Genomic DNA, 27,065 nt, shown 5'->3' with positions numbered 1-27,065 from the left:
AACATGTTTAAGGTCATTAAACATTTTTATGTTTTTTTTTTCTTTTTGCAACTTTTTTTCTTTATGTAAGAACATATGTAAAGGTTCATCCTACTCAAATATGAGTGCCATAGTTAATGACAAAATCAAATTATGAGAAAGTAGACAGGATAAGATGTTATTAAACTGATAGCTCATCAAATGCCTTCACCTAGAATAGACACAGAACTTTTAGTTTCTTGATCTCTTACTTGATCTTAAAGTATTTAATCAACGGAGATAGTTCAGGGCATTAAAGTAAACTCATCTAATATAAAAAAAATCTAATAAAATGATTTTTGTACATCAAATTCTACTTTTTGTTCTAATTTTCACTATAATAATAGCAAAGTGATCCTCTAAATAAAACATTTCAGAGCACAATTTCATGATAATACTTTAATAAGCCCTTTGGCTCTTCTTCTTCCCCTTCTCTTACTGAACATAGGTAGGTGGAGCCCATCAACCTGGGCACCTGCACCGGGAGTTGTGGGAGGAGCTGTGGTGTGCCGAGCAAGGTGCTAGAGCCAGGCAGGATGGGGAGGGTGAGTAGGAGAGCTGCCAGGCAGGAGGTGTCAGAGCCTGAATGGGCTGAGGAAAATGGAGGACATGGGGCATAGCCCACGGGGGAATCTCTCCTCAGGGAGAGGCCTGGTGTGGGGGTCAAGGTCCAAGCAGAGTGAAGAGAGTGCCTCCATGGTGTGGCTGCTCACCGTGAGGTATCAGAACCCAAAGAGTAAGGAGAGTGTACACATTTGGCAGGTGATTCAGCCATGGAAGTCAGAATCTGAGAGCAGTGAGGACACAATCCATACATTCAGTGACCCAGAACAGTGTGTCAGAGCCCGGTGAGAAGGACATCTGAGAACAGTCACTGGGCATGGGGTTCAGAGCACAGGCAGGCTGAAGGGGGTGTCCACATGAGGTAAGGGAAAAGGCAGCCAGGCCTGGGAACTTCAAGCCTGAGGAGAGTAGGGCTATCTGGGCTGTGTGAGCCTCAGGAAAGTAAGGAGTGTCCACTTGGAGGAAGGGATAACCTAGAATGAGGAGTCAGAGCTCTAGCAAGGAGAAGAGAGCATCCGTATGGGAAGATAGAAGAATGGTTGCTTTCAGGAAGACTGATCAAAGTAAATATGTTAAAGGTAATAGAAGACAGTTTCCTCTGTGTCAGAAAAAGGAGTTATAAACGTGTAGAATGAATTCTGCACTGTTGGGATTAGAACTGGATGCACTGGCGTGGACTCATGATTTCCAACATATAGAGATTAAGAAATATAAGGCAACATTGTGCGTATGTGCAGCTGTGTTCACTCAGAGGGCCTGAGGAAAGCAACACCCTAATAGTAGTGTTCTGATAGCAGTGAATGTACCTAGAGCCCAGAACATGTCTTCTAAATATTATTTCCATTAAAAAGAACTGGCATTCCTTGGAGAAATGACTGGTTCCAAGGCTGGGGCACAGAAAGTACCTGACGAGCTTGAAATATCTTGTTATGCCACAAAGCAAGGAACTACTCAAGGAATAATGAGAACACTGTCAAAAAGACAACAGAACCCGTCTTGAATGTGCTCCCATTGGCCATATTGGAGACAACCCAAACCTTAAACAGTATTAACAGATTTTGATGCACTAAATAAAATAGGAAAACATGAGTCCATATTGATATAAATGAGTAAATTGGAAACCAATAAGAAATACACTTCCATAGTTTCAAGACACAAAATATATATTAATTGCAAAGGGGAAACAAGAGTAAATTTACAGTATAGAAGGTGAGCAGACACCACACTAATCAAGTGGTCAAAGTGAAAATCATCAGTATTGGGATGAATTGAAATTATATGCCATTTGACAGAATGCAATGACACTAGCATCACTTCTGTGATATTTCTGCCAAAGATGCATATCCTAAATCTTAACCCAAGAAAACATCAGCAAACCCATATTTAGGGACCTTCTACAAAATAACTGACTATGATGTTTAAAAATGTCAAGGTTATAAATGCCAAAAAAAAAAAAGAAGAAGAAGAAGAAAAGAAAAAAACAAAAAAGAAAAGAAAAAGAAGAACTGGTCCAGTTTGAAAGAAACCGAAAGAAGCATGATAATTAAATGCAATGCGTGATTCTGCACTGGATCCTTTGGTCATGAAAGACATTATTGAGACAATAAGCAACATGTTATTAGAGTCTGATGATAAAAAGGTGGTAATGTATTAATATTCATTTCCTGACTTGGATATTGGTAGTGAAGTAGCCGATGTCCTATTAGTAGGAAATACATATTAACATATTTGGTGGTAATGGAGAATCATGTAAACAACTTGCTCTCATGTATTCCGGGGGGGGGGGGAAGATCTTGACATTAAACTTGTAACTTTTCTGTAAGTTTGAAATTGTTTTAAAAAGTTCTTTCAAAAGCCATTAAAACATTCCTTTAATGTAGTGTGTAGGTAGGCACAGAGCCTTCATATTTGCATAATTCTGTGTATTAGGGTGTGAATAAAAACCCAATATATGGCCCTTTGCCCACACTTGCCCACACAAAAATGATTTTCAAAGTTTTTAGTGCATCCCTGTTGGTAATGACTATAAAATGACTAGCCATTGGCTCTTATTATTATTGACCCAAAAGTCTTAATAACTCTGGAAAACAAAACATTTTTAGGTAAAAATACAATTACATAATAAATAGATGCCATGCCAAGGTTTGGTACATCAGTTATATGAAAAAGACCAGCCAAAATGAAGTAGAAAGTAAAACAAAAAGTTTTTAACAGCCTGCTTGCTCATCATTCTACAATAGAATAGAGCACAACAAACTGCCTGGGAGTATTCAAATCGTTTTTATTAATATCTTGGTAAAGCTGCTATCTTTCAGAAATAAAGGGTTTGACCAGGGAGAAATAAAAGCATAAATACAATACAGGCAATGATTCTAAAACACAGGCATAAATAAATAAATATATGAAAATCTCCTTTCCTAAAATAGGCAGGAAATGAAATAAAAATTGTATAAAAGCAGGCATCTGAGTAATACATCTGAAATCAACTTTGTGATTTATGAATTTAAAGTTTGAAAGCAAATTTCTTTATATAGCAATCCCAGATTTATGAATGGCTTATGTTCTAAATATCTGTAAGCTAGTTGTATTTAAGTTAGGATGCACTTTCTAAAAAAATAGTATCATAAATGATGATTAGTTTTTCAGATGAGTTCATAAAGTTTATCCAATCAATGATGTACCTGGAACCTAAATACCACATGTAACAATGTGCTTCTCTTGTAAAATAAGTTTAGATTTCATAGCATGCAGAGAAAAATAATTTCTTCCTGATTGTAGTCCTTAAGAAGGGATACTGGATGTAGAAGTCCTTTTTCTACAGACCCCTCGCCACATACTCTGCAATCACCTGTCCCTTCTAACCCAGGTTTCTTTAGCTCAGGACCCCTGTGGAATGAAGCATAAAGTCACAGCTGCTTCTCTTGACTTCTGACAAGAAATATGGCCTCTAGGCTGGTCACTTCACCTATTTGAGTATCAAGTCTTCATTTTTAAAAAAACTACCTTCTTAGTAGGAGAGTTGTTGTGAAAATCAAGTAAGATAAAGTGTAAATGGCATCTATCATTGTGTCTGTCACATAGTAGCTGCTTCTCATAATTTCACATCCAGGGCAGTCTCACTCTCAAAACCACACCCTTTCCATTTGCAGAGCTGTCTCCATCTTTGTGCAACATATCTAATCAAAATACTTAATTCTTCTTTTCTAACCAAGGGCAGCATTGGTACAAGATGAAATGAAACAGGAAGTGAAAAAGCAATTTGACTTTTCACTACTTAAAGATTTTATCTAATTCATTTGTAGTTTCAAATGGGGAACAAAATGGTGTTTAAAAATGACAGCAACAACAAAAACAAAACACAGGCAAGGGAAAGAATCCAGATAACATCTCAGTTCCGTGTGAGTCAATCTTCACAATGTGGTTTCATTGTTTTATAAAAAGCATAAAAATTTCTTGATGATAAAGATATCATTTTAGTTTTTCCTTTCAATTATCAAGAATAATACTGAGTTATAAATTTTTAAAAATCTAGTATTTCCTCTTGATTTTATAAACATTGATATAATTTTATTTAGGAAAACTCACTGTATTAACATAGATTTATATTAATGAATAAATTTGAGGATGGCATTTTTTTGTATAAAATTATTTTCTTTAAACTACAACATTTCTTCTTTTTCAAAATATGACTGATTTCCAAGATTTTAATTTACACACACTCCTAGGAATATACATACATATTACATAAAGAGTTAGGCACATAGGCTACTATTTCTTAAAATTTTTTCTGTGGGGTCTTCAAGTTCCAAAGCCAACAGTTTAAGGGTGCTATTATTTTAGGCATAGGTCTTCTCACAGTCTTTAATATGTTAGTCTGGATTGTGTTTCTCTAAAACAGAGCCATACCACATAGTTCCCATGCTGATCTGCCCATGAACATTTTTATTAAATAAGAATCAAGTAATATCTTACAGAACACTGAAGACAACTGAGGAATCACTGCTAAATTAATGCCTCCTTTATGAATTGTATTCCTTTCTACAACTTTTCAGATGATTTGGTTGAAAGAATGGAGCCTTTCATCATCAATTCCATTATTCACACATCGATAGTATTTTGAGTCTTTAGGTGCTTTCGCAGTCATCATCCCTGACCAGAAAGCATAGCAGAAAGAGCACAGCCTGTCCTGGATTATTTAAAGTCTGGCTCACCTACTTGCTAGCTACATGAGCTAGCATGTTATGTTCTCTAGGCTGCAATTCACCCATCTGTAAAATGTAAATGGTAATAAAATGAGGAACTTGTGAAGGTCACAGAGCTAGCCAGTGGTAGAACTAGAATAGGAGTCCAAGGCTGATGGCTCCACAGTCTAGACCATTAATCACTTCATTGTAATGTTTCTTTATAGATACATCTCACAGATACCAGGAATGAAAACTGCTGCAAATGTTTGTTTACTTACATTTTATTGTGGTAAGAACACCTAACAGGAGATCTATCCCCTTACCAGATTTTTAAGTGCACAATACAGTACTGTGAACAATAGGCAGTGCATTGTATCTATCTTGCATATCTGAAATTTTATACCTATTAATTAGCAGCTCCTTCTTTCCCCTGGTAACTGCCATTCTACTCCTGCTTCTTTGAATCTGACTATTTTAGATACCTCATATAAGTGGAATCGGGTAGTATTTGTCCTTCTGTGCCTGGCTATTTCAGTTAGCATGATGTCCTCAAGGTGCATTCATGTTGCCACATACTCCAGAATTTTCTTCCTTTTTAAAGCTGAATAATATTTCACAGAACAGTGTCTGATGCATAATAGACACTCAATATATGATGGCAATATTGATAATTCTAGAAAATTGACACAAATGAAATGACAATAAACTCTATCTGCCAGATTTTCTGATAAAATTGGTAATGCTAATACTATTACAGACTTCAAGTTTTGGGTGATGGAAAGCTAGACTGTTCAGATCAATCTTCCCACTGAAAACTACTGAAAATGCTGAATCAAATATATTTTTAAAAATTTCCCAGAGCAACAAAGAGGTCAAGAAGACCATAAGAAATTACCAGTACAAATTTGATAAATGAGAACGAGTGAGTTAAGTGAGCACAGAAGCTGTGTTTGTCCTGAGAGCATTTGCGAATCCCAGCAAGTCTGAATTTATGATTTAATGATCCTGCAAGATGAGGAAGCAGAGCAGAAATCAAAGTCTAGGGCCTGAACGATGTAACTAGTTTAATGGGAGATTCTCCTCATGCTAGGCTGATATCCCAAAGGAATCGCCAACACGGCAGTAGTGAGCCAGAAATAACCCAAGCCCAGGATTCTCGATGCCTAGAGGTGGGGGATAGGAGGGGTTCAGAGAAACTCAGGCATGATCTTTGGGTAAAGTGGGCCTAGACTGATAGTCACCCCAGGTGCCTGCCAGAAGCAATCTGAAACATTAAGCATCAATTTATTCCTGTATGTAAACTTTCGATTATAATGACAAGTATATGAAGACATTCAAAGAATTGAGACATCATGAGAACCACTAGAAAAAGACAACAGAAATAGATCTAGAGGGGTGCCTGGGTGGCTCAGATAGTTAAGCATCTGCCTTCAGCTCAGGTCATGATCTCCAGGTCCTGAGACTGAGCCCCATGTCTAGCTCCCAGCTCAGCAGGGAGTCTACTTCTCCCTCTGCCTCTCCCCTTGCTTGTGCTCTCTCTGTCTCTCTCTCTCAAATGAATAAATAAAACTAAAAAAAAAAAAAAAGAAATAGATCTAGAAAGACATTGTATGTCTGAATTATTAGTCATAGACTACAAAACAGCCATGCATGCTCTTTTACTAAAAACCTAAAAGATAACATTGACAATACATGCAGGAAATACAAAGTTCCAGAGCAAATCTGAAAAAGTCAAATAGAACTTCTAGAGGTGAGAAATACAAGAAGAGAAATGAAGAACTCTTGGTATATAGGTTTAACAGCAGATCAGATGGAGCTGCAGAGAGAATAAAGGAAATAGAAGATAGCTCATAAAACAATCCAGAAAAGCATTAAAGACAGACAAAAAGATGAAAAATACATCATAAAGGGTAAGAAACATAGAGGATAAAGCCAGAAAGATGGACACAGTTTTAACAGGAATGCTAGGAGAAAAGCAAGAGAATGGAATGGAGGCTCTCTGAAGAGAAAAGTGAGATTTTTGTCCAGAACTAATGAAAGACACCAATCAGTAATTTTAAAAAGTTAAAGGAGTTCCAAAAGCAGCACAAATGAAATAAAATTCTACATCTACATCATAATGAAACTTCAAAAACCAAAGACAAAGAGAAAATAAAGTTACCTTCCCAGAAGTGACATACTGACAAATGATTTTCAATAGCTAGTAAAAGAAGTCAGAAGAGTGGAATTATATCTTAAATATTCAAAAATTTAAAAAAATTGAAACTGCGATATCCTATAAAAGATACCTTTCAAGAATGAAGCAAAATAGAGTCATCTTCAGACAAACACAAGAACAAAGAATTATGATACTGGTGGAACACACTAAAAGAAATTCTAAGGATTATACTTCGAACATAAGGGAAGTGATTCCAGATGTAAGGCATAAGGTCCAAGTAGTACACAGAAACTATAGGTAAATCTAAACAAATATAAAATGTATAAAACACCTCATGAAGTTTAAAAATCAAATAGAATTATAATATCTAACAATAGCACACAGGTCAGAGAAATGGAGTTTAACTGTTCAAAATTCCTTGCATTGTCTAACAGAACGGTAAAACTATCTTTTAATTTTCGACTTCAATAAGCATGATTAATGACATTTCTAGAGGTAATTTCTGAAAGATGAGAAAAAGAATTTTAACTTTATTTTGAACAAGTAAAAAGTGAAACGATAAAACTATCAATCCTTAAAAAGGCAAGAAAGAACAGAAAAACCACCATGAAATGTGTAAGATGAATAGCAAACATAGTATATGATGGTAGATTTAAGCCCAAATATTTAATATCATATAATATGGCTTAAAAACTATTTGCTATTAAATACAAAATGACTAAATGCTCCATTAAAAAGCACAAAAACGGTCAAACTGGATAGAAATTAAAATCCAGTATATAATCCTGTTGGAAGAAGCGTATCTACAATATAAAGATAAGTACAGTTTAAGATAAAAGAGTGGAAGGAAATGCACAATTTAAAACATAGGTGGCTCAGTCGGTTAAGTGTCCAACTCTTGATCTCAGCTCAGGTCTTGATCTCAGAGTTGTGAGTTCAAGCCCCGCTTGAGCTCCAGTGTGGCGCCCCCTTAAAAAACTATTGTGTGCATCAAATAGCAAAGGCTCAAATAATATAAAGCAAAAACAGATGTAATTGTGAGAACTAGAAAAATCTACAATCACAGCAGATTTTATCACACATCTCATAGTAATATAGAGTATACAGACTACGATAATCATTTCTCTTTTTTTTAAAAGATTTTATTTATTATTTATTTGACAGAGAGAGACAGCGAGAGAGGGAACACAACCAAGGGGAGTGTGAGAGGGAGAAGCAGGCTTCCCGCTGAGCAGGGAGCCTGATGCGGGGCTCGATCCCAGAACCCTGGGATCATGACCTGAGCCGAAGGCAGATGCTTAATGGCTGAGCCACCCAGGCGCCCCTACAATAATTATTTCTAATAAATAATTAGAATATATAGAACAGACAACTGAATAAAAACACTGACAAGCCTACTTCAAGAATGATAATAAAAAGACAAGACAATGTACAAAAAGCCAGTATCAGGTAGAAAGGAGGAACATCACTACAGAGCCTGGGGAAATTCAACAAAGCTTTCATGAAGAAGTTAATGCTTATGAACCTTAAGTTTTATTTTATTTTATGCTTTAATTTTATTTTTAGAGAGAGAGAACATGCACTTGTGCGTGTGTGCAAGCAGTGGGTGGGGGGAGGACGAGGAGAAGGAGAGAGAAAATCTTAAGTAGGCTCCACACTCAGCATGGAGTCCAACACGGGGCTGGATCTCATAACTCTGAGATCACAGCCTGAGCCAAAATCAAGAGTTGGACGCTTAACCAACTGAGCCAACCAGGTGCCCCAATGAACCGCAAATTTTAGATAAAATAGACAGACACATATGTATAAAAATATAACTTCCAAAAAATGACTCAAGAAACAGTAAACCTAACGAACTCTATAACTATTAAAAATAATTGAATAAAAGATAAATAATAGTGAAATAACCACGCAATGAAATGCTATAAGCAATACAGTACACACACACACACACACACACACACACACACACACAAAATAAACAAAAACCAAGTTGCCAGAAAGACATAATGTGATTTTATCCATATGAAGTTCAAACCAGAGAAAACTAAATTGCATTATTTAGAGAAGTACACATAGGTGGTAAAACCAAAAATAAATGCAAGGAAGTGAATACAGTAAAAACTGGGACACATTTACACCAAGAATAATTAAGAAGTAATGTTGGCAATGCTCCTTTTTGACATGTTAGGCATACATTCATCTCATAATTACTTGTTACACCGTACATTTACATTTTAAGAACTTCTCTGTACTTTTAATATAATTTTTAGTGCAAAACTTGAAAAATATTGTTGTAAAATCATGTTTCATCAGTATGGAGCCACCCGTCTTTAAAACAACAAGTATAAGTAAGGTCGTACATCATTTTATATATTCTGCCTCAGAAAATGGACAAGAATAAATAACCCAAATTATTTTTCTAAATTTCTTTGCCACCACCACTCTGTATTTTTCCTCATAGGTAAAATAATCTGGGAGAATGGAGAATGCTCATGTTAAATTTTACAAACTTTTCTTATCACTTAGCTCCCTTCTTTACCTTGTTATATTATTTTTTGGCTAAACTACAACTACCAGTATCATCCAGAGAGATTAATTCAGCCCACTTTCTCCTATATCCTCTGTTTCTACCAACAGGAGGTTCAACTTTAAAAATAAGACTGGTCTTAGATTGCCAACTAGAGGGGTGGTAAAGTAATCAATTTCAAGTCAAAGACAAAGACGCAGAACATACAAAACCTCTCTGACCTCATTAAGCCTCACAAACAAATCTCTGGCAAATGACATGGAAAAAGGAAAACATTTTTTTTTCTCTTTTAGGGAGAAAGGATGGACATATTAGAAAGAACCCACAGATTCATGCATGCCTCCATTATTTAAGCCAACATCCGCTTCAGAGGAGCATATTAAAATTAGAAATTATTACTGTCACCACGTTATCTATCAACATAACATATGTAATAAGTAAAACATAGACTGTACTCACCATTTCCATTAATAGACAGATTATGGGTCTTGAAGCTATCCTCAGCACTTTCCAAGGTCAGTGTCGTATGAGCTAACAAATTATACTTTGCACCACTAGCAATAGGGAGAAATAAGACATACTTTAAGTATTTTAGTATATTTTCTACTACATAAAATATTTAGATGTTCAACAACAGAAAATAAACAACCTGATTAAAAAATAGGCTAAGGTCTTGAATAGACATTTCTCCAAAGAAGATACACAAATGGCCAATAAAAACATGAAGAATGCCCAAGATCACAAATAACTAGGAAAATGCAAATCAAAACCACGAGTGGGGCGCCTGGGTGGCTCAGTCGGTTGAACATCTGACTCTTGATTTCAGTTCAGGTCTCTATTTCGGGGTTGTCAGATTCAGGCCTGCATCCAGCTCTGTGTTCAGCATAAAGTCTGCTTGGGATTCACTCTCTGGCTCTCCCTCTGCCCCTCCCCACTTCGTGTACGTGTGGACACACACTCTCTCTCTCTAAAATAAATAAATATTTTAAAATTAAAATAAAAAAGGGGCGCCTGCGTGGCACAGCGGTTAAGCGTCTGCCTTCGGCTCAGGGCGTGATCCCAGCGTTGTGGGATTGAGCCCCACATCAGGCTCCTCCGCTGTGAGCCTGCTTCTTCCTCTCCCACTGCCCCTGCTTGTGTCTCCTCTCTCGCTGGCTGTCTCTATCTGTGTTAAATAAATAAATAAAATCTTTAAAAAAAAAAAATTAAAAAAAATCCACAACAAGACACCACTTCATATCCATTAGGATGGCCTTTATTTAAAAAAAACAACAACAACAGGAAATAAGTGTTGGCTAAGATGTGGACAAATTGGAACCTTTGTGCATTGCTGATGAGAAAGTAAAATGCTGCAGCCACTATGGAAAATGGTAAGGTGGTTCCTCAAAAAAATTAGAAATAGAATCACCATATGATTCAGCAATTCCATTTCTGGGTATATATCCAAAAGAATGTAAAGTAGTGACTCAAATGAATATGCCTACACCTGTATAAATAGCAGCATTACTCTCCAACAGCCAAACAGTAGAAGAAGGTCAACTGTCTATTCAAAGGATGAAAGGATAAATAAAATGTGGTACATACATACAATGGAATATTACTCAGCCTTAAAAGGGAAGGAAATTCTGACACAGGCTACAATATGGATTAATCTTAAAGACATTACACTAAGTGAAATAAGCCAATCACAAAAGGACAATACTGCTTGGTTCCACATGTAAAGTCCCTGGAGTGGTCTAATTCATAGAAACAAAAAGTAGAATTGGAGGTTCAGTGGTTGGGTGGAGGGGAGAACAGGGTGTTTTTGTTCACTGGGTATACAATTTCAGTTTGGAAAGATAAAAAAGTTCTGGGGATGGATAATGGAGATGGCTGCACAACACTGTGAAACTGTGAATGTACTAATGCCACTGAACTATGCACTTAAAAATGGTTAAAATGTTAATTTTATATTATATATATTTAACCATAATAAAAAATGAAAAAAAAACACATTTAGAGGTTATAGATGACTGATGATAAACATAAATGAATTATCAACTTAGAATGTTTATGTCTTTATGCTATTTTATCTTAAGAATATCTGCAAGTTATTCGGTTTAACTCACAAATGTTTCTCTGAAAGATCTCCATATATTCAAAAATATTAACTGAATACCTAAAATGTACCAAGTCCTATGCAAGGTGATGGGCACTAATGGTAAACAAGACTTGGTATTATATTCTGATGCAAGGGAGAAGGGAATTAAAGTAGACGGAGGGATAAATTAAAAAATGGCATTTGTAAGTTATACTGCAACCTTTTCTATCAAACAAAGGGATAAGAAAACTGAGGACCTGTTAAGCAGGAGAAACAGGAAATGACTCTCTAAGGGGTAACAGTGATGATCTCGTAAAAGGATGGAACCAAGAAAAGAACGCAAGAAAACATTCCAAGCAGAGCCGGCTGAAAGAAGAGCAGTGTGGCTGCAGTATAGGGGGCAAACGGGAAACACCACCTTAGGACACAAGGTCAGAGAAAAAGACAGGGATTAGATCCCTCGGACTTTGCTGGGAGCCTTGGAAGAAGAGTAGATTTGATTCCAAGTGTAATAGGAAGTCACTGGAGAAAGTTATTAAGACGGTAATGATGGGATCCTATTCATATTTACTTCCTGGGAGTAAGAATGAATCTTCTTCTGGTTTACCAACTTCAAATATCTGGGGTTTTCACCCATCATATGGGAAAATGAAGTTCTTTATTACTAATTCCATTTTTTTCATCATAATCCCCTTTAGGCTACTTGTGTTAAAATAGCACTCTTGACAAAATGTCTAAAAATTCTGATGCTAAATTTCATACCCTGGTACTTTGTGGTGATAAAAAGTGAATTTTCATTCAATAATAATTCTATTTTCTGTGCTAGTAATCTTTATTTCAAGACTTTTTCTTGATTTTATTATTTATTTTCCAAATTAGTAAAACCTCAACGTTCAAAACATCAGAAAGCATGTTAAAATGAGACAGACAGACAGTAATATAGACAAACTTTGGAGAAGAAGAGAGAAGTCTGATGGGAATTTTTATTAATTGTGCCAAGTGTTATGTTTCATAAGCCTTCTTTGTCTTGTACTAAATCTGTAGAAGAATCTCTACTACAAAGAAAAGGTATATATACATGCAGTAGGTGTGCAGTGCCTACTCCACGGAACGTTACTCCCTTGGAGAATACCTGTTGGTTTGTTTTCTTCTCCAGTTTTATTAAGAAATAGTACTTTACTGTATAAATACAGCATGATGGTCTGATCTATCTTGGTTTTTAATATGCAACCACCATAGACTAGAGACATCTCTCAATACCGAATGTCTTTTGTCAGTATTTATATAGGAAAATTTATGTTTCTCTAAAACTCAACAAAATTTTTTTTAACAAAGTGATGCATGACTAAAATTTCAAGCTACATTCTGAATACAATTGGTATAATGTCAGACTCATATACCGACTTCTGGAAAAGTTCAATAAGCACCAACAAATCTCCACTGTTGCAAGAGCTAAAAGCCTCGTACTCAGTGTGGGCCATTCTCTGCTATTACTTACTTATCCTGGGTTTCTATAGTACCTTCCATAGTAAGCTCTTACTTTTCCCTAGTGTTACACAATGAGTCCCCCCCAAAAGCTGAGAAAGTATTAAAGAAAACTGTGGAGAAAAAAGTCAAAGCAATTGAGAACAGCAGTTACAATGGAAGAGAAAACATGATTACATACAAAGCACCTACTAACAGTCACTAACTGTCTGGTGATCAGGGCCAATATGTTAAGCATTATCTCAACATGATCTTTTGTCCCTCACATATCAGTTTTACAAAACACATTATAACTTCTACCACTCAGAATAAAGGGTATCAGACTTCCTACTGGCATTTTAGTGCAGTGTGTTAGCTTCAGGAACCACTGATTATCAATAAGCAGGGAAGTGATGCGAGAGAGAGAGAGGAGAAATGCTAGGTGTGTGTGACAAACAAGCCCAGTGTGGCTGGAGTATGATGAAGGAGAAGGACAGACGTCCAAAGGTTAGTAGGGGGCAGACACTGTACATGGCAGTGCATTGTGGGTCATACTAAGGACACTGGATTTTCTTGTAAGATGGGAACAAATGGTAGGTTTTGAGCAGAGGCATGTGCTAGTTTATGACTTGTATTTTTAAATGATCCCTCTGGCTTCCATGTACAGAACAGACCACAGGGGCCAAGAGTGAAAATGACACCAACTAGAAAGCTTCTGCAGTTGACTTGACTGCTGGTCAAAAGAGCTGATGCAAGCCTGGAATAGGGTGGTAGCTGGTGAGCTGGTGAGAAGTGGCAAGATTCTTGATATGCTGTTAAAGTTGACCCAATGTGGACATGGATGGTGAAAAAAAAAACAAAAAACTGAAAACAACTCCAAGGCTTTTGGCCTGAGCAACCAGAAAAATGGGATTGTTATTCAACTGCTGTGGGGCTGACTGAGAGAAGAATAGATATGAGAAGTATGAATTTAGTTGTGGACGAGTCAAGTTTAAAATTGTTTTAGATATCCAGATGGGTTGTAGGGTAGGCAGCTGGATGTATCAATCTGGAGTTAGGAGGAAAAAAAAGTATGGAAGAATTAAATTTGGGAGTTACCAGTATATACATGAAATTTAATTAAAGTTAGAAAGTCCAGTGAAGTCCAAGGACTGAGAAAATGAGACACAGTTCATCATTTCAGATCAAGCTGAAGAGCAACGGACAAAGGAGGCAGGTGAGGAACTGTCAGAGGTAGAAGAAAAACCAGGGAAGTGGATCCTATGGGGCAAGTTAACAGAAATGGTCCAAGAGAGAGTAAGAGGAGAGGAAGTGGTGGTAAGAAATATAGAAAATTTTTCTGTAAAGCATAGCTATCAAATGGGGCAGTAGAAATGGGAGATATTTCAGTATGCTTCTGTGTTTGTAGCAATGATGCAGTAAAAAGAAAAACTGATGATGTGGGGGAGCGGGGGACATGCGCAGGAGCTTACTTCTGAGTAGTTGAGAAGATGGGATCCAGCATACAGGAAGGTGGCCTTAGATGGGCAGAGTTCCCAAGGAAGGAAAGCAGCAAATACAGCTACATATGCAGACAGGCTGATAGATTTGGCAGATGGAAGATACGCAAGTTCTCTCCTGATTGCTTCAGTAATATCAGTGATAGGTGAAACAAAGTCCTCAGCTTTGACTAAGGAGGAGAGAGGAGGCGGAATCAGAGTCTTCAGAAGAGACAGCAATATGATGTGAAATACTTTCCCTGAAGAGAAGTAAAGTGGAAGGCTGTGGAAACTTAGTTGGAATGCTGTCATGCTGAGAACTCATTTAAGGTTAGTGATCATGTGTCTAAAGGGAGACCAGTCACTATGACTGTTTTTCTCCAGCTTCCCCATCTATCTTCCTCATCATGAGCGCAGATGCAGAGGAGCTCAAAGGAGGATTTAACCAAGGTTGGAGTTTTTCCAAGGGAAGTAGGACATAAGGAGAAAAAGGTTAGGAAAGAATAAAGTGGTAAATCATGAAGTCTAAGCTAAGTTCGAGTCAGAGTACTGAAGGGAGCAAGCTGGAAATGTGGGAGGTGATGGATAGAGTGAGATATCCGCTATAAAGATGGTAGAGGGTGATTGGCTTAAGAAGATGTGGTCCATATATACAATGGAACATTACTCAGCCATCAAAAAGAATGATTTCTCAACATTTGCTGCAACATGGATGGGACTGGAGGAGATAATGCTAAGTGAAATAAGTCAAGCAGAGAAAGACAATTATCATATGGTTTCACTCATTTATGGAACATAAGAAGTAGGAAGATCGGTAGGAGAAGAAAGGGAAGAAGAAAGAGGGGGGTAAAGAGAAGGGGGAATGAACCATGACAGACTATGGACTCTGGGAAACAAACTGAGGGCTTCAGAGGGGAGGGGGGTGGGGGAATGGGATAGGCTAGTGATGGGTATTAAGGAGGGCATGTATTGCATAGTGCACTGGGTGTTATACGCAAGTAATGAATCATGGAACTTTACATCAAAAACCAGGGATGTACTGTATGGTGACTAACATAATATAATAAAAAATATTATTATAAAAAAAAAGATGGTAGAGGGTGTGCAATTATTCATAACAATAAGGTCTAGGGCACAATAATAAGGTGCAGGACTGAAATAGGCAAAAGAACAAGATCACAGGAGACGGTGTCACAAAACTGAGAGGTCAGGTATTAGATGGATAGAATTCATGTGTTTTTTAAGCCCATCAAAAAAAAAAAAAAAAACCAACAACAAACATCTGAAATGGTGGGAGGCTAGGAGAGGGAGAGAAAGAGAATGAAGATACTTTTCATTTTTCAGAGTGGCATTGTAATTTATTCTTACTAACCACTAAAAACATTTGAGTATTCTCTACTTCAGGAATAGCATCATTTCAATACATAGTATGATATAAAATACTGCTATTAGTGTGCACAAGAGGCAGCTGGTTATAGGCTGTGTGTTCGCACCAAGTGCACTGGGCAGGTGGCATGTTCCGAAAGCAACTTGTGTGGCAGGCTAAAATTATGTGACGAGCGAGGTATATGTTCAAATTGTTTCTCTGGCCTTAAGAAATAATTGTGACTAAGACATCTTTTCCTCAGCTACTTTCAGATAAACACAGAGCATATTTGCCTTTATTTCCAATAAATGACACATCTGAAAATAACACCTGAAGAAAGTTACTGATAACTCCTAAGAATGGCTAAATAAACTATGACAGAGCCAACTGAGAGATAATATGGTCATTAAAATGATTATGTGAAGACTCTGTAATAACTCCAGAAAAAAGCTGAATGTGTAGATAATTACAAATACCAAACTATCCCCCAAAGCTAGGTATTTAAAAACCTGAAAAAAATATCAGTTCAATATATAAAAAGTATTTGACTTAGAATGAAGTACGAATAACTGGTTTTTTTTCTCTTCTAGATTCTATTTGATTATTTTTGTAATCAAATAATAAATGTGGTGAAGCGGTAGTACGGTGGAAATCTCCCATAAAAATCAGAGACAGGCAAAGCATTATAATACCACATACATACAGTTTAAGGCATTTTGACAAGCAATACCTTTTTAAAGATTCACAATAACTATGTGAGGTAGGCAGGGCACGTAGTTTGGTCCCTGTTTTCAGATGAAGAAACTGAAGTTCAGCGAATATAATTGACTTGCCTCTACTAGGCAAGTAGTGTACTGGAAAGAGAACCCATTCTATTTACTACCTTTATACTTCATTAAGAAATAGTTTAAAATTATGGTACTTTTTCTGTTAAAACAGATACAAGTGACCGTATTTTACCACTGCAAGAATTTTGAGTTCAGGGAGCATGACTTATTAACCTTGGAATCCAGTGTGCCATATGATATAACTGAATAATCCTTTCTAAGATGATTAAATGAATAAAGAAATTACACCCAATGGCTGAGGAACTCCTTAGTTCCGTTTGAACTCTGCATCATCTTTCACACAACCAAAACCGTAACTTCACTGTTCCTCAAAACATAAATAATCCATTTATTCTGGAGAAGTGTTAAGATACTTGTTTTAAAACTTCAATCTAATTTAAAATGTAGTATAGTGGCTTATTTTTTTAAAAATAGTATACCTTTTTGTCAAATAATCACTTTCAATTTTACCAGTTTTCTTGAAATGATTGTCTAAAATGATGTATATTTACACAGTGATGAATAATGTACTAAATAAATAGTTCTCAAGAAGCATAAAATAGTGAATTCAGCTATTAGAGACACTGGGAAAATCTGGCTAAAGGAATTTCAGTAAGTGAAATTCCACAAATAAAATGAATAAATGAATCACATCAGGGAGCATGCTAAAAATTACCAAAAATGTTCACTGTCTTCTTTTGGATCAAACAATACTTTATGATGATATTTCAAGTTATTTCATTTTTAAACCATGACTAATTACAATGCCAATGGTTCCAAAACCAACAATGATCTCACTTTTAAAACATTCTTGTCAGGATAACATTTTCTTACTAAAACATTACCCTCATTCCTTTTAGCCAACCCTAATATTGAGTTCCCAACAGTTTAATCAGCTACATTTTTTTTTTTATCAAATAGACCAATTGTTATAACTTTGGGGGGGGGAGACTGGTCCAAAAATGTTATGAAAAAATAAATGACTACTTTAAATGGTAGTCTAAAGAACTTTTGTCAGAAAGAATAGCTATATTTGGTCACATGCCATATTACTAGAGAAGATATATACAGCCCAAATTTGATCTTTTATGCCCATTTTGGTTAAAAATTAAAAGCTGTATTGGGAATCTTCTCACTGAACTAGATCACTATTAAAGAAACAAAACTGGTCCCCTTATGCATTCTGATCACTAGTGCTATTCTCAAACCCCTATCATGGTACTAAAGCGGTCAATAGAGTCGTCCTGGGCTATTAATTTAACCTAGTATATGCTGGATTCATACCTGAAGCTCAGCAGAATACAGGTATTAGCAGAACATGATTCAGTGAAAATGTAAGAGATTTTACTCTTCCTTTGACCAACTTTAATTGGTATATAATAAGCAAATGGCATGCAAATTGCATGGGGAATGTTCGTAAAGAAAATTAGTGTTTGGATTCAGGTGTAAACCAAGAAGAATAACAAATCTAAATAGAGTGAACACCTGAAGACAAATATGTTAGTCATTATTGAAAAGAACTTAATACCAGCGAGTCTGGGTGGCTCAGTCGATGAAGCATCTGCCTTTGGCTCAAGCCATGATCCCAGGGTCCTAGGATGGAGCCCTGCGTCTGCCTCCCTGCTCAAAGGAGAGTCTGCTTCTCCCTCTGGCCCTCTCCCTCACCCCCTGCTTGTGTGCTCTCTCTCACTCTCAAATAAATAAATAAAATCTAAAAAAAAAGAACTTAATACCAATAATATTATGCTCAAAAATTCCTCCAGGCTTCAAAAGAGGAATATTGGTTAAATGTAAGTTCTAACATTGCTTAGATTATCTTTTAGGAAATTATAAACAATGGTTTTAAATTTTAAAATAACTGTCTATATTTTATAATCCTTTGTTGTTTTTAAATTGCAATGCTTTACATAAGTTTGAAAAAAAGTTAAGGAAAAGCACTAGTCTCAAACAGTAAAAATAGTAACAATAATGGAAAGAGCTACAATTATTAAATACCCACTATATTTTAATTATTTTTCAATTATTAATTTTTGAGGAAACTCCATACTGTTTTCCATAGTGGTTGAACCAATTTACATTTCCACCAAGAGTGCACAAGGGTTCCTCCTTTCTCCACATGCTCACCAACATTTCTTATTTTTTTGATAACAGTCATTTTAACAGGTAGGAGGTGATATCTTACTGTGGTTTTGATTTGCATTTCCCTGATGATTTTTGATGCTGACCATCTTTTCATGTTTCTGTTGGCCATCTGTATGTCTTCTTTGGAATAATGTCTATTCAGATCCTCTACCTATATTCTAATTGGATTTCTTTTTTTTTGCTATTAAGTTCTAAGAGTTCTTTATGTATATGGATATTAACCCCTTAACAGATAAATGATTTGAAACTATCTCGTCTCATTCAGTAGGCTGCCTGTTCATTTTGTTGATGATTTCCTTCACTGTGCAAAAGCTTTTTAGTTTGATATAACAATTCCACTACTGGAATTTATCCAAAGAAAATGAAAACACTAATTCAAAAAGGTGTATGCATCCCTATGTTCACTGTAGCATTATTTATAATAAGATATGGAAACAATCTAAGTACCCACCAGTGGATGAATAAAGAAGATGTGGTATATTTATATAATGGATGGCCAGCCAGCCGTAAAAAAGAATGAAATTTTGCCTTTTGCAACAACATGGATGGACCTTGAGGAGATTATGCTAAGTGAAATAGGTCAGACAGAAAAAGATAAATACCATATGATTACCCTTATAAGTGGAATTAAAAAACAAAACAAACAAATAAAATTAATAAATATAGAGAACAGATCGGTGCCTGTCAGAGGGGAGGTATATTGGGGGGCTGGCAAAATAGGTGAAGGGAACCAAGAGGTACAAACTTCCAGTTATAAAATAAGTCATGAGGATGTAATTTATAACATGGTGACTATAGCCAATCATACTGTATTAAATATTTGAAAGCTGCTAAGAATGTAAGTCTTAAAAGTTCTCATTACAAGAAAAAAAATCTTTAACTTAGTACGATGAACTAGTTACTAGACTTATTGTAGTGATCATTTCTCAGTGTAAACAAAATTGAATCATTATGTTGTACACCTGAAGCTAATATGTTATATGCAAATTAACCTGCCCTGGGTCACACAAATAATACATGACAGAATAAAAAATTAAGTATTCACTGCCAAACAATGAGGTTTAAAATGAGGCTTGAGACCCACTCCACTCCCCCTTTTTTTACGAGCTTTAAGGTGTATGAAACCCTAGAAATGTCTCTAAGGAGACTTCAAATAAATGATTGTGTCTAAGCATCCTTACCTCTCATATGAGAAAACTGAAACCCAGGAAATAATGTAACTTCTCCAGGACATTACTGGTCCTATCATTGTTTGAATACAGCAAAATAAATTTTGCTGCTTAAAAAAGTTTTAAAAACTACTGAACTCAATGGAAAATTCTTGACATATCTTAATCTAGAAAAGTTTTAAGAAGGCCTTAATTCTAAAGAATAAATTAAAATGGTCCCTTACCTATTTTTCAATGATATTTATATGAGGAAATACTTAACATCTTCTGTGATTTTTTTTCAGTGGAAAATGGGGGGGAAAAACCCTATCCAATGGATCATGACATCAACTTATGACTCATAAACTGCATTTTTAAAAACTAAAAATAGAATAAAAAAGTCTGATCACTGTATTATAAATAGCTAGGGCTAAGTATTGCTTCATGAAATCTATCTGTTTATGCTGTTGTACATTTAGCCATGATGTAAAATGTACTTCTTAGCATAGGCCTCAATCAAAAGAGACTGAAAGCTGCAATGCCAAGATATTGTCCATATGTAATGTATCTGACATGAAAAGAGTTATATAATTATGTTTTGATGATTGACATTTCCAGGGTCTATATACCTGAAATATTTTGCTTTTGGTCATCATAGTAAAGTTATCGACATGCTGAAGAGCCAACTCTACCAGGACATGCAAAGAAATTCTGAGAATGTAGACTGATCAACAGTTTTCCCAAGAAACATAAACATAAAACTATTTGTGAAGTAACAAATACAATGTTTAAAGAAAGTGTCTGAAAGAAACCAGGGCTCCTTGAAGAAATAGTGACTCCAAGTCTGGGCAGAAAAATACAAGATGAACGTGGAACATCTTGTGTCAAGAGCAAAGACGCTATCAAGAGATTAGGTTATGTCAAAAACTGCAGGAATCAGCTGAAAAGTTTCCCCCTGATCAAAGATGGGACACCTTGGCTTCAAAGAGAATAGTAACTGTAATAGAATGAAACACAAACATATACAAAGATTCAAGAGTTCCAATAAAAGAAAACATTGATTACCTCCATGGTTGCTAGGATATCAACTCATTAGTCTACAATTGGGTAAATAAAAGAATCTAACATTTTTTTCTCCCTTTCCTCCATCAATTTTTTTTTCCTATTTCTCTCCACAGTTCATGAAGGAAAGTTCTTCTCTGAGAAAGTTTAAAAAAAAATGCATGACAAATTTAGAAAGTTGCCAAATTATAATTCCAAATGAAATAATTTTCAGCAATAGCTGCTAAAACCATGAGATAAAACATTGACAGGGAACTTTATAATGGATGAATTAGGCTGGCAACACCTGAACCCACTGATCAATTTTAACCTAACTGTAAGTGGGACAAGGCCGTCTAATGGGAGACAGTAGGAAGTACCCATAATCAATGTGAAGTATTACTGCCTAAAAAAGAACCTGAATCAAATCAGTCTTCTAGATCTAACTACCGTAGGAAACACAAGGAATAGAAAAAGATGTTTGAAAAGACAAAGATGCAATTAGCTGAATTTAAAATATGGGAAATTCTACAAGATCTGATTTCTTCAACAATGGCAAGAAAAAGGTAGACAGGAAATCATTAAAGATTAAAAGAAACTTAAAAGACTCACTTAAATGCAACATTGTAGACCTTATTTGGATCCTGATTTGCACAAATTACAAGAGGACATTTTCATAATTGGGGCAATTTGAATACCGACTGGATATCAGATGATATTAGGGACTTATTTTTTATTTTGTTAGACATGATAACAATAGTGAGGTTTGGTTATAGAGATAAAATATTTTTTAAAATCTGTAAGAATAGTGCATGACATATATAGAAATCCAGTTAGTACACTGACAGGCAGCAAACACTTTGACAGATAGCCCCTTTTCAAGAAAAATATTGCAGCTTTGTGGTAGGTCCTGGAATTCCAAATCACTAAAACGCACTGTCCTCCAACTTCCTACTTTCAAAGGAAGGTATTAAGGATACCTCGACTGGGTAAATGTCAGTTTTGTTTCTGCTTCAGGATGTTTTTCCCATTTAAAATGTAAACTTATACTCCAAATACAATACTTTAAAATGTCACAAATATATAGTAATACTATGTCACTATAAATGTTGTATTAAAAAACTTACAAAATAGCAGAACTGTAGGACGAGCATGTTTCATGATCTTCTTGGAGCACCAAATTTATTTTCTTCCCTGTAGCTTTACTTATAGATGTCTTCAGTTTCTTAGCTAGTTTTTTTGGTGTGTTGGTTATAGAAGATTCTTCTGTACAGCAGCTATATACCTCCACCTTTATCTGAAAGTCTGGCCCGGCTTCATTACTAAAATCGAGAGCATTCATAATGTTAGAAACTTAACTCAGTAGAAAATAAAACTGGAACATCCTTTGATGTTTCAATTTGAAACAGGTTTATGTTAATATATGTTATGTTAATATATGTTAATGAGACAGAATCTCCCTGTGTTTTAGTATCTAAATGACCTGAGACAGTCACTGCAACTTCCAGGGCTACCAGCTTCTAAAGTAGAGCCGTGTGAACACAATGCGATCAATACACGTAGGCACAGTCCTAAAGAACTCGGATAATATGCCCTGGTCATCTTGTTGCCAATGCCATTTTCCTGTTGTCACGTCTTCAGTTATACTTATTTGTAAGGTATTTACATAATATGTGTGATTTCCTGAAATAACTATTCCTCCAAAAGGAAAAGACTTAAAAACCAAAGAAGGAAAGAAAACAGCAGTTTTCTTCTGCTGAAAACTTTAGTGTTCATTTCTTTTTCATAAAGAGTCACAGTCCAATCACCACTATATCCTCCCCACCCCATCTTTGTACCTAATAGCTCTAAAATAACATTGCACTGTTTGGTTATCTAGGGGAAAACAAACCCACAAGCAAGAAACAATACAAAAGAGCTATATACTGCAAGGCAGGAACTCCTTGAGGGAGAGTGATGGCTTGGTAACCTCTATATTCTTTTTTTTTTTTTTAATAATTTTTATTTTGTTATATTAGTCACCATACAGTACATCCCAGTTTTTGATGCAATGTTCCATGATTCATTATTTGCATGTAACACCCAGTGCACCATGCCATATGTGCCCTCCTTAATACCCATCACCAGCCTATCCCAATCCCCCACCCTTCTCCCCTCTGAAGCCCTCAGTTTGTTTCCCAGAGTCCACAGTCTCTCATGGTTCATTCCCCCTTCTGTTTACCCCCCCCTTCATTCTTCCCTTCCATATCCTACCAATCTTCGATCTTCTAAAAGGTACTCGATACCACCCATATGCAAAAGTTCTGCACTTTTAGCAAATGCTAAGTTTGGCTTTGCCCCTTTTCGGACACAACAAACTACCTTCACCGTAAAAGATTGTGGTGGTGTTACTAACAATAAAATTTACTTAAAACCACAAGATAGGTCCATCAGCAGATGTTGCCTTAGATGGAAGATCCATCAGTCTCAGAGATTTTAAATGGGCAATCTATACTTTGGATACATCCAACGAATAACTCCCAGATATTTTTATAGTTTACTTGGCAACCTTTAAACATACAGTATTCTTGGTAATGACTAACAAATGTCAATATTTAGAGAAAAACCAGAGATTCATAAATATTGGATACTTATTAAAAACAATCATAACAAAAGCACATTTTTAAACAACATTTAGAACATTTGTCAGCAGTTACTTGGGGAACAATTTAAAATATTTACAGAATTTTTAAAAAATTATAAATCATGTGGTGTCTTCCCAAGTAGCTTGCATTGTTCTCTCAATGAAAAAAATTACTATTTTGTCTTTGTGGTAAAAACAAACAATAGCAAAGTGATGGAAGAAAAGAGCCCATTAACAGGACAGTTTTGGTAGAAAAAAATGCACTAGCAAAAGTTGATTACTGAAATAAAGGTAGTTAGATAACCCAGGAAAATTATTCTTGTAGTCTTAATTTTGTAAGCATTTGGTGATATTTTGAGGACCCTAAATAAATTCCTTTGGTTCAGTAGTTTGTAAGAAGGCCTGCACAACAGCTAATAACTCAGAACAATGCATTTTATTTTTCCGTGCTACACAATTATTTATGGGATACTGGACAGAAGCCACAAAACATGGTTTGCAATAGTTTTTCTAATGTTATGTGAGTGGCAAAACTACTCTCCAATCTCAACTCTTTAGTTCCATAGCTGAAGATGGCAAAAACCATGTACACTCAATTTTATTTTAATAGTTAAGTAGCTATTAATATTTAGATACAAAGACAGTGTTTTTGAAACCCTGAAAGAAATACAAATCACACACTGATATAGGCCAATAGAACCTCTGAAAGAGGCCAGGAAAAACTTATGTTAGTTAAAAATGATTTCTATGGCTACCTGAGGAGTTCCTTCTGGTTCTGTATTATGACTACAATAAAATGAGCCTATAAAAGAGCAGGGGCAATAAAAACAGCCCTAAGGATCACCCAATTTTTTATTGTTTTGGAGTACATGAAAGAAGTACACTATAAGAAAAAGAATATCTCGAAATTTTACCAAAGAGCTTTCCCTATGGTACATATTTCAGGACTATCTTATAAATAAAGTTGTTGTAACTATTATAGCATTTCTGTAACTAAATATCCTATATGAGATGTAACAACCTGTTTTATGCCCAAACTCACTCTATATAAAATAATGTTATAATGAGATTCCATTGTATTCATAGTTTGGTTAATAATGAAATTATACATGTTTATAAAAATTAATAAAAATTTATCATATCAAATGAATCAAATATTTACTACTAACATTACATGATCTCCACTTTATTTTACATAGAAAAATTTCAAATGCAAAAATGGGCTTCTTCTGAATAAAGTAATTTTGAAAATCAATTTAAACATTTAAAAATCTTAATGCTTCAAAAATAATCCAAAACCCAATAATTTTGCCTTCCTTTAAAGGTAGAATTTTAAATTGTTCTCAGTCTTTGAAGATTTAAACATACTTACAATATAGTTACATTTTCAAAACATAGATCTGTGATTGTTTTATCCACAATCACCATGTCAGTATCAAAAACTTCAGCTCCCATTTTGAATAAACAGAAAATGGCATACTGTTGTGATCCTAGGGGAAAAAAGTGCTCCATGAGATGAATCATGCCTGTATCATGTTAAAATCTACTTGAAAATGACAAATTAGTTCAAATATTTGTTAACAGATTCTTACTTTCATATATGTTACACTGTAATTGTTAGCTTTTTATAGGGACTGCTCTGTCAGCATATGTTAACACCTTTCCCAACCAGAACAAAGTAATTAAACCAAGGATTATCAAAAAATAAAGCTGAAAATACAGGCCTCTCAGCACCCTAAAGTAAGCACCACATTCATAAATTTTATTCCTAGAAAACTCTTTAGTCTTTCATTAATAGCCAATTTATTACTGTATATATACTATTACCTCTGTCATTTTGGTTTCGAAGTCTATATAAGAAGTTTTCTATTGTAAGAGGTTAGGGACAGGCATGTTAACAACAGAAAAACATTTTCCACCAAACTGACAGCAAGCAAGGAAATCACAAAAACAATAAACAGTAGACATGCAAACACAAAAAACATAGCTGCTGAGCCTTTTAATTTGGTGATGTCTTTTAAAAGTATTGGGTGATTAAAGGGCTAAAACCTCATTATTGAGAAAATGTACCTCTTCAGAAAAACTTATTCTCTATAGTAATCAGAAAGATATGCTTAATCCTCACATGCATTCCTTTGTAAAGTAAATTATATTTCCTAATTGAATAACAAATATACTAACTTGATTTTGGATTCTTCATATAAAACTAATTATGCTCAATATGATTCAGTTTTTAAACTAAGAGGAACAAAGCTATCACAATAGACAAGAAAGATAAAGGATTATCATATCTTTTCCGCTTTGCCTCTAACAGCTAGAAATCATTTGAGGTTAATTTCTATGACCTAGCAATACATGGATTTGTGAACACTATATAAAGCCATAAAATGCTGAAGGGGAAAAAAAATCAGATCAAGCTAAAAAAATTTTCCCTCTTACATCCTGTTAAATAATCTGAAGTAACAAAACAAGAGAGAAAAGATCTCCCAGATTCTGGTCAAAAAGAAATCCTGCCTTGGGCGCCTGGGTGGCTCAGTTGTTAAGCATCTACCTTTGGCTCAGGTCATGATCCCAGGGTGCTGGGATCGAGCCCCGCATCGCATTGGGCTCCCTGCTCAGCGGGAAGCCTGCTTCTCCCTCTTCCACTCCCCCTGCTGGTGTTCCCTCTTTCGCTGTGTCTCTCTCTGTCCAATAAATAAATAAAATCTTAAAAAAAAAAAAAAATCCTGCCTTTACCTTTATTCCTTAAACATTTTCTTTTGTTGTACACTTCCCTTCCCCACAACCTGTTACAGTCTTTTCATAGTTTCCAATCAACAACTAAAAGTACATTAGATAGGCATTATCTTAATTAGTATCAATCAATTACAACATATTTGTACTAAAAATAGGAAAAACACAGTTCAGCAAGATACTACTTATTCTGCCAAATGACATCAATTTATTTCAGTGTGGAAGCAGCTTTTTCTCCCAATAATCACAAATTACTATACCCTAAAGAAAACATTTCAAATATAAATGAAAATTGTACATACGTTCCTTATTGCTGAAGTGATCGGAGTCTTTCCACATAAGTGGTATTCGAATATCTATGAAGGAGGGGAAAAAGACATGACAAGTAATAATCTTAATAAATTTAATTTCTTAGAGTGAAATGAACCTCTGAATTCCATAATGGAGTCTGACCATTAAAGCCAACATAAAATTTATTATTTAAATATTTTAACACAGGCAATATTTTCTCAAAAATAGCTTAGACTAGGAATATAAAATCTGTTATAGTTATTTAAATAATTTACTAAAAAGCCTACCAACTATTACTCAAGAAATTATTAAGTAAGGTCTGTAATAAGCTTATGCCATAACATTTTCATTTTGTGATTTATGTTTTTGAAATAGATGAAATAGTTGAATTTCTATTTTGGGTAAGCAGTAGCAACAA

At 35.3% G+C, this 27,065-nt stretch overlaps 1 protein-coding gene across 1 annotated transcript in view; it reads right to left on the bottom strand.

The window, feature by feature from the left end:
• Window positions 1-27,065, bottom strand: part of RTKN2 (rhotekin 2) — a 69,485-nt gene that overhangs the window by 18,514 nt on the left and 23,906 nt on the right. The window contains exons 4-7 of the mRNA XM_008695925.1: window positions 26,659-26,712; window positions 24,996-25,113; window positions 22,128-22,322; window positions 9,914-10,008 (exon numbers count right to left, since the gene is read on the bottom strand). Coding sequence (XP_008694147.1) covers window positions 9,914-10,008; window positions 22,128-22,322; window positions 24,996-25,113; window positions 26,659-26,712 — 462 coding nt within the window. The remainder of the gene's footprint in view (window positions 1-9,913; window positions 10,009-22,127; window positions 22,323-24,995; window positions 25,114-26,658; window positions 26,713-27,065) is intronic.

This window comes from Ursus maritimus, unplaced genomic scaffold, assembly GCF_017311325.1.
Source record: "Ursus maritimus isolate PB19 unplaced genomic scaffold, ASM1731132v1 scaffold_7, whole genome shotgun sequence".
NCBI lineage: Eukaryota > Metazoa > Chordata > Mammalia > Carnivora > Ursidae > Ursus > Ursus maritimus.
Note: the sequence above shows the minus strand (reverse complement) of the source record. Positions and strands in the feature narration are given on the sequence as shown.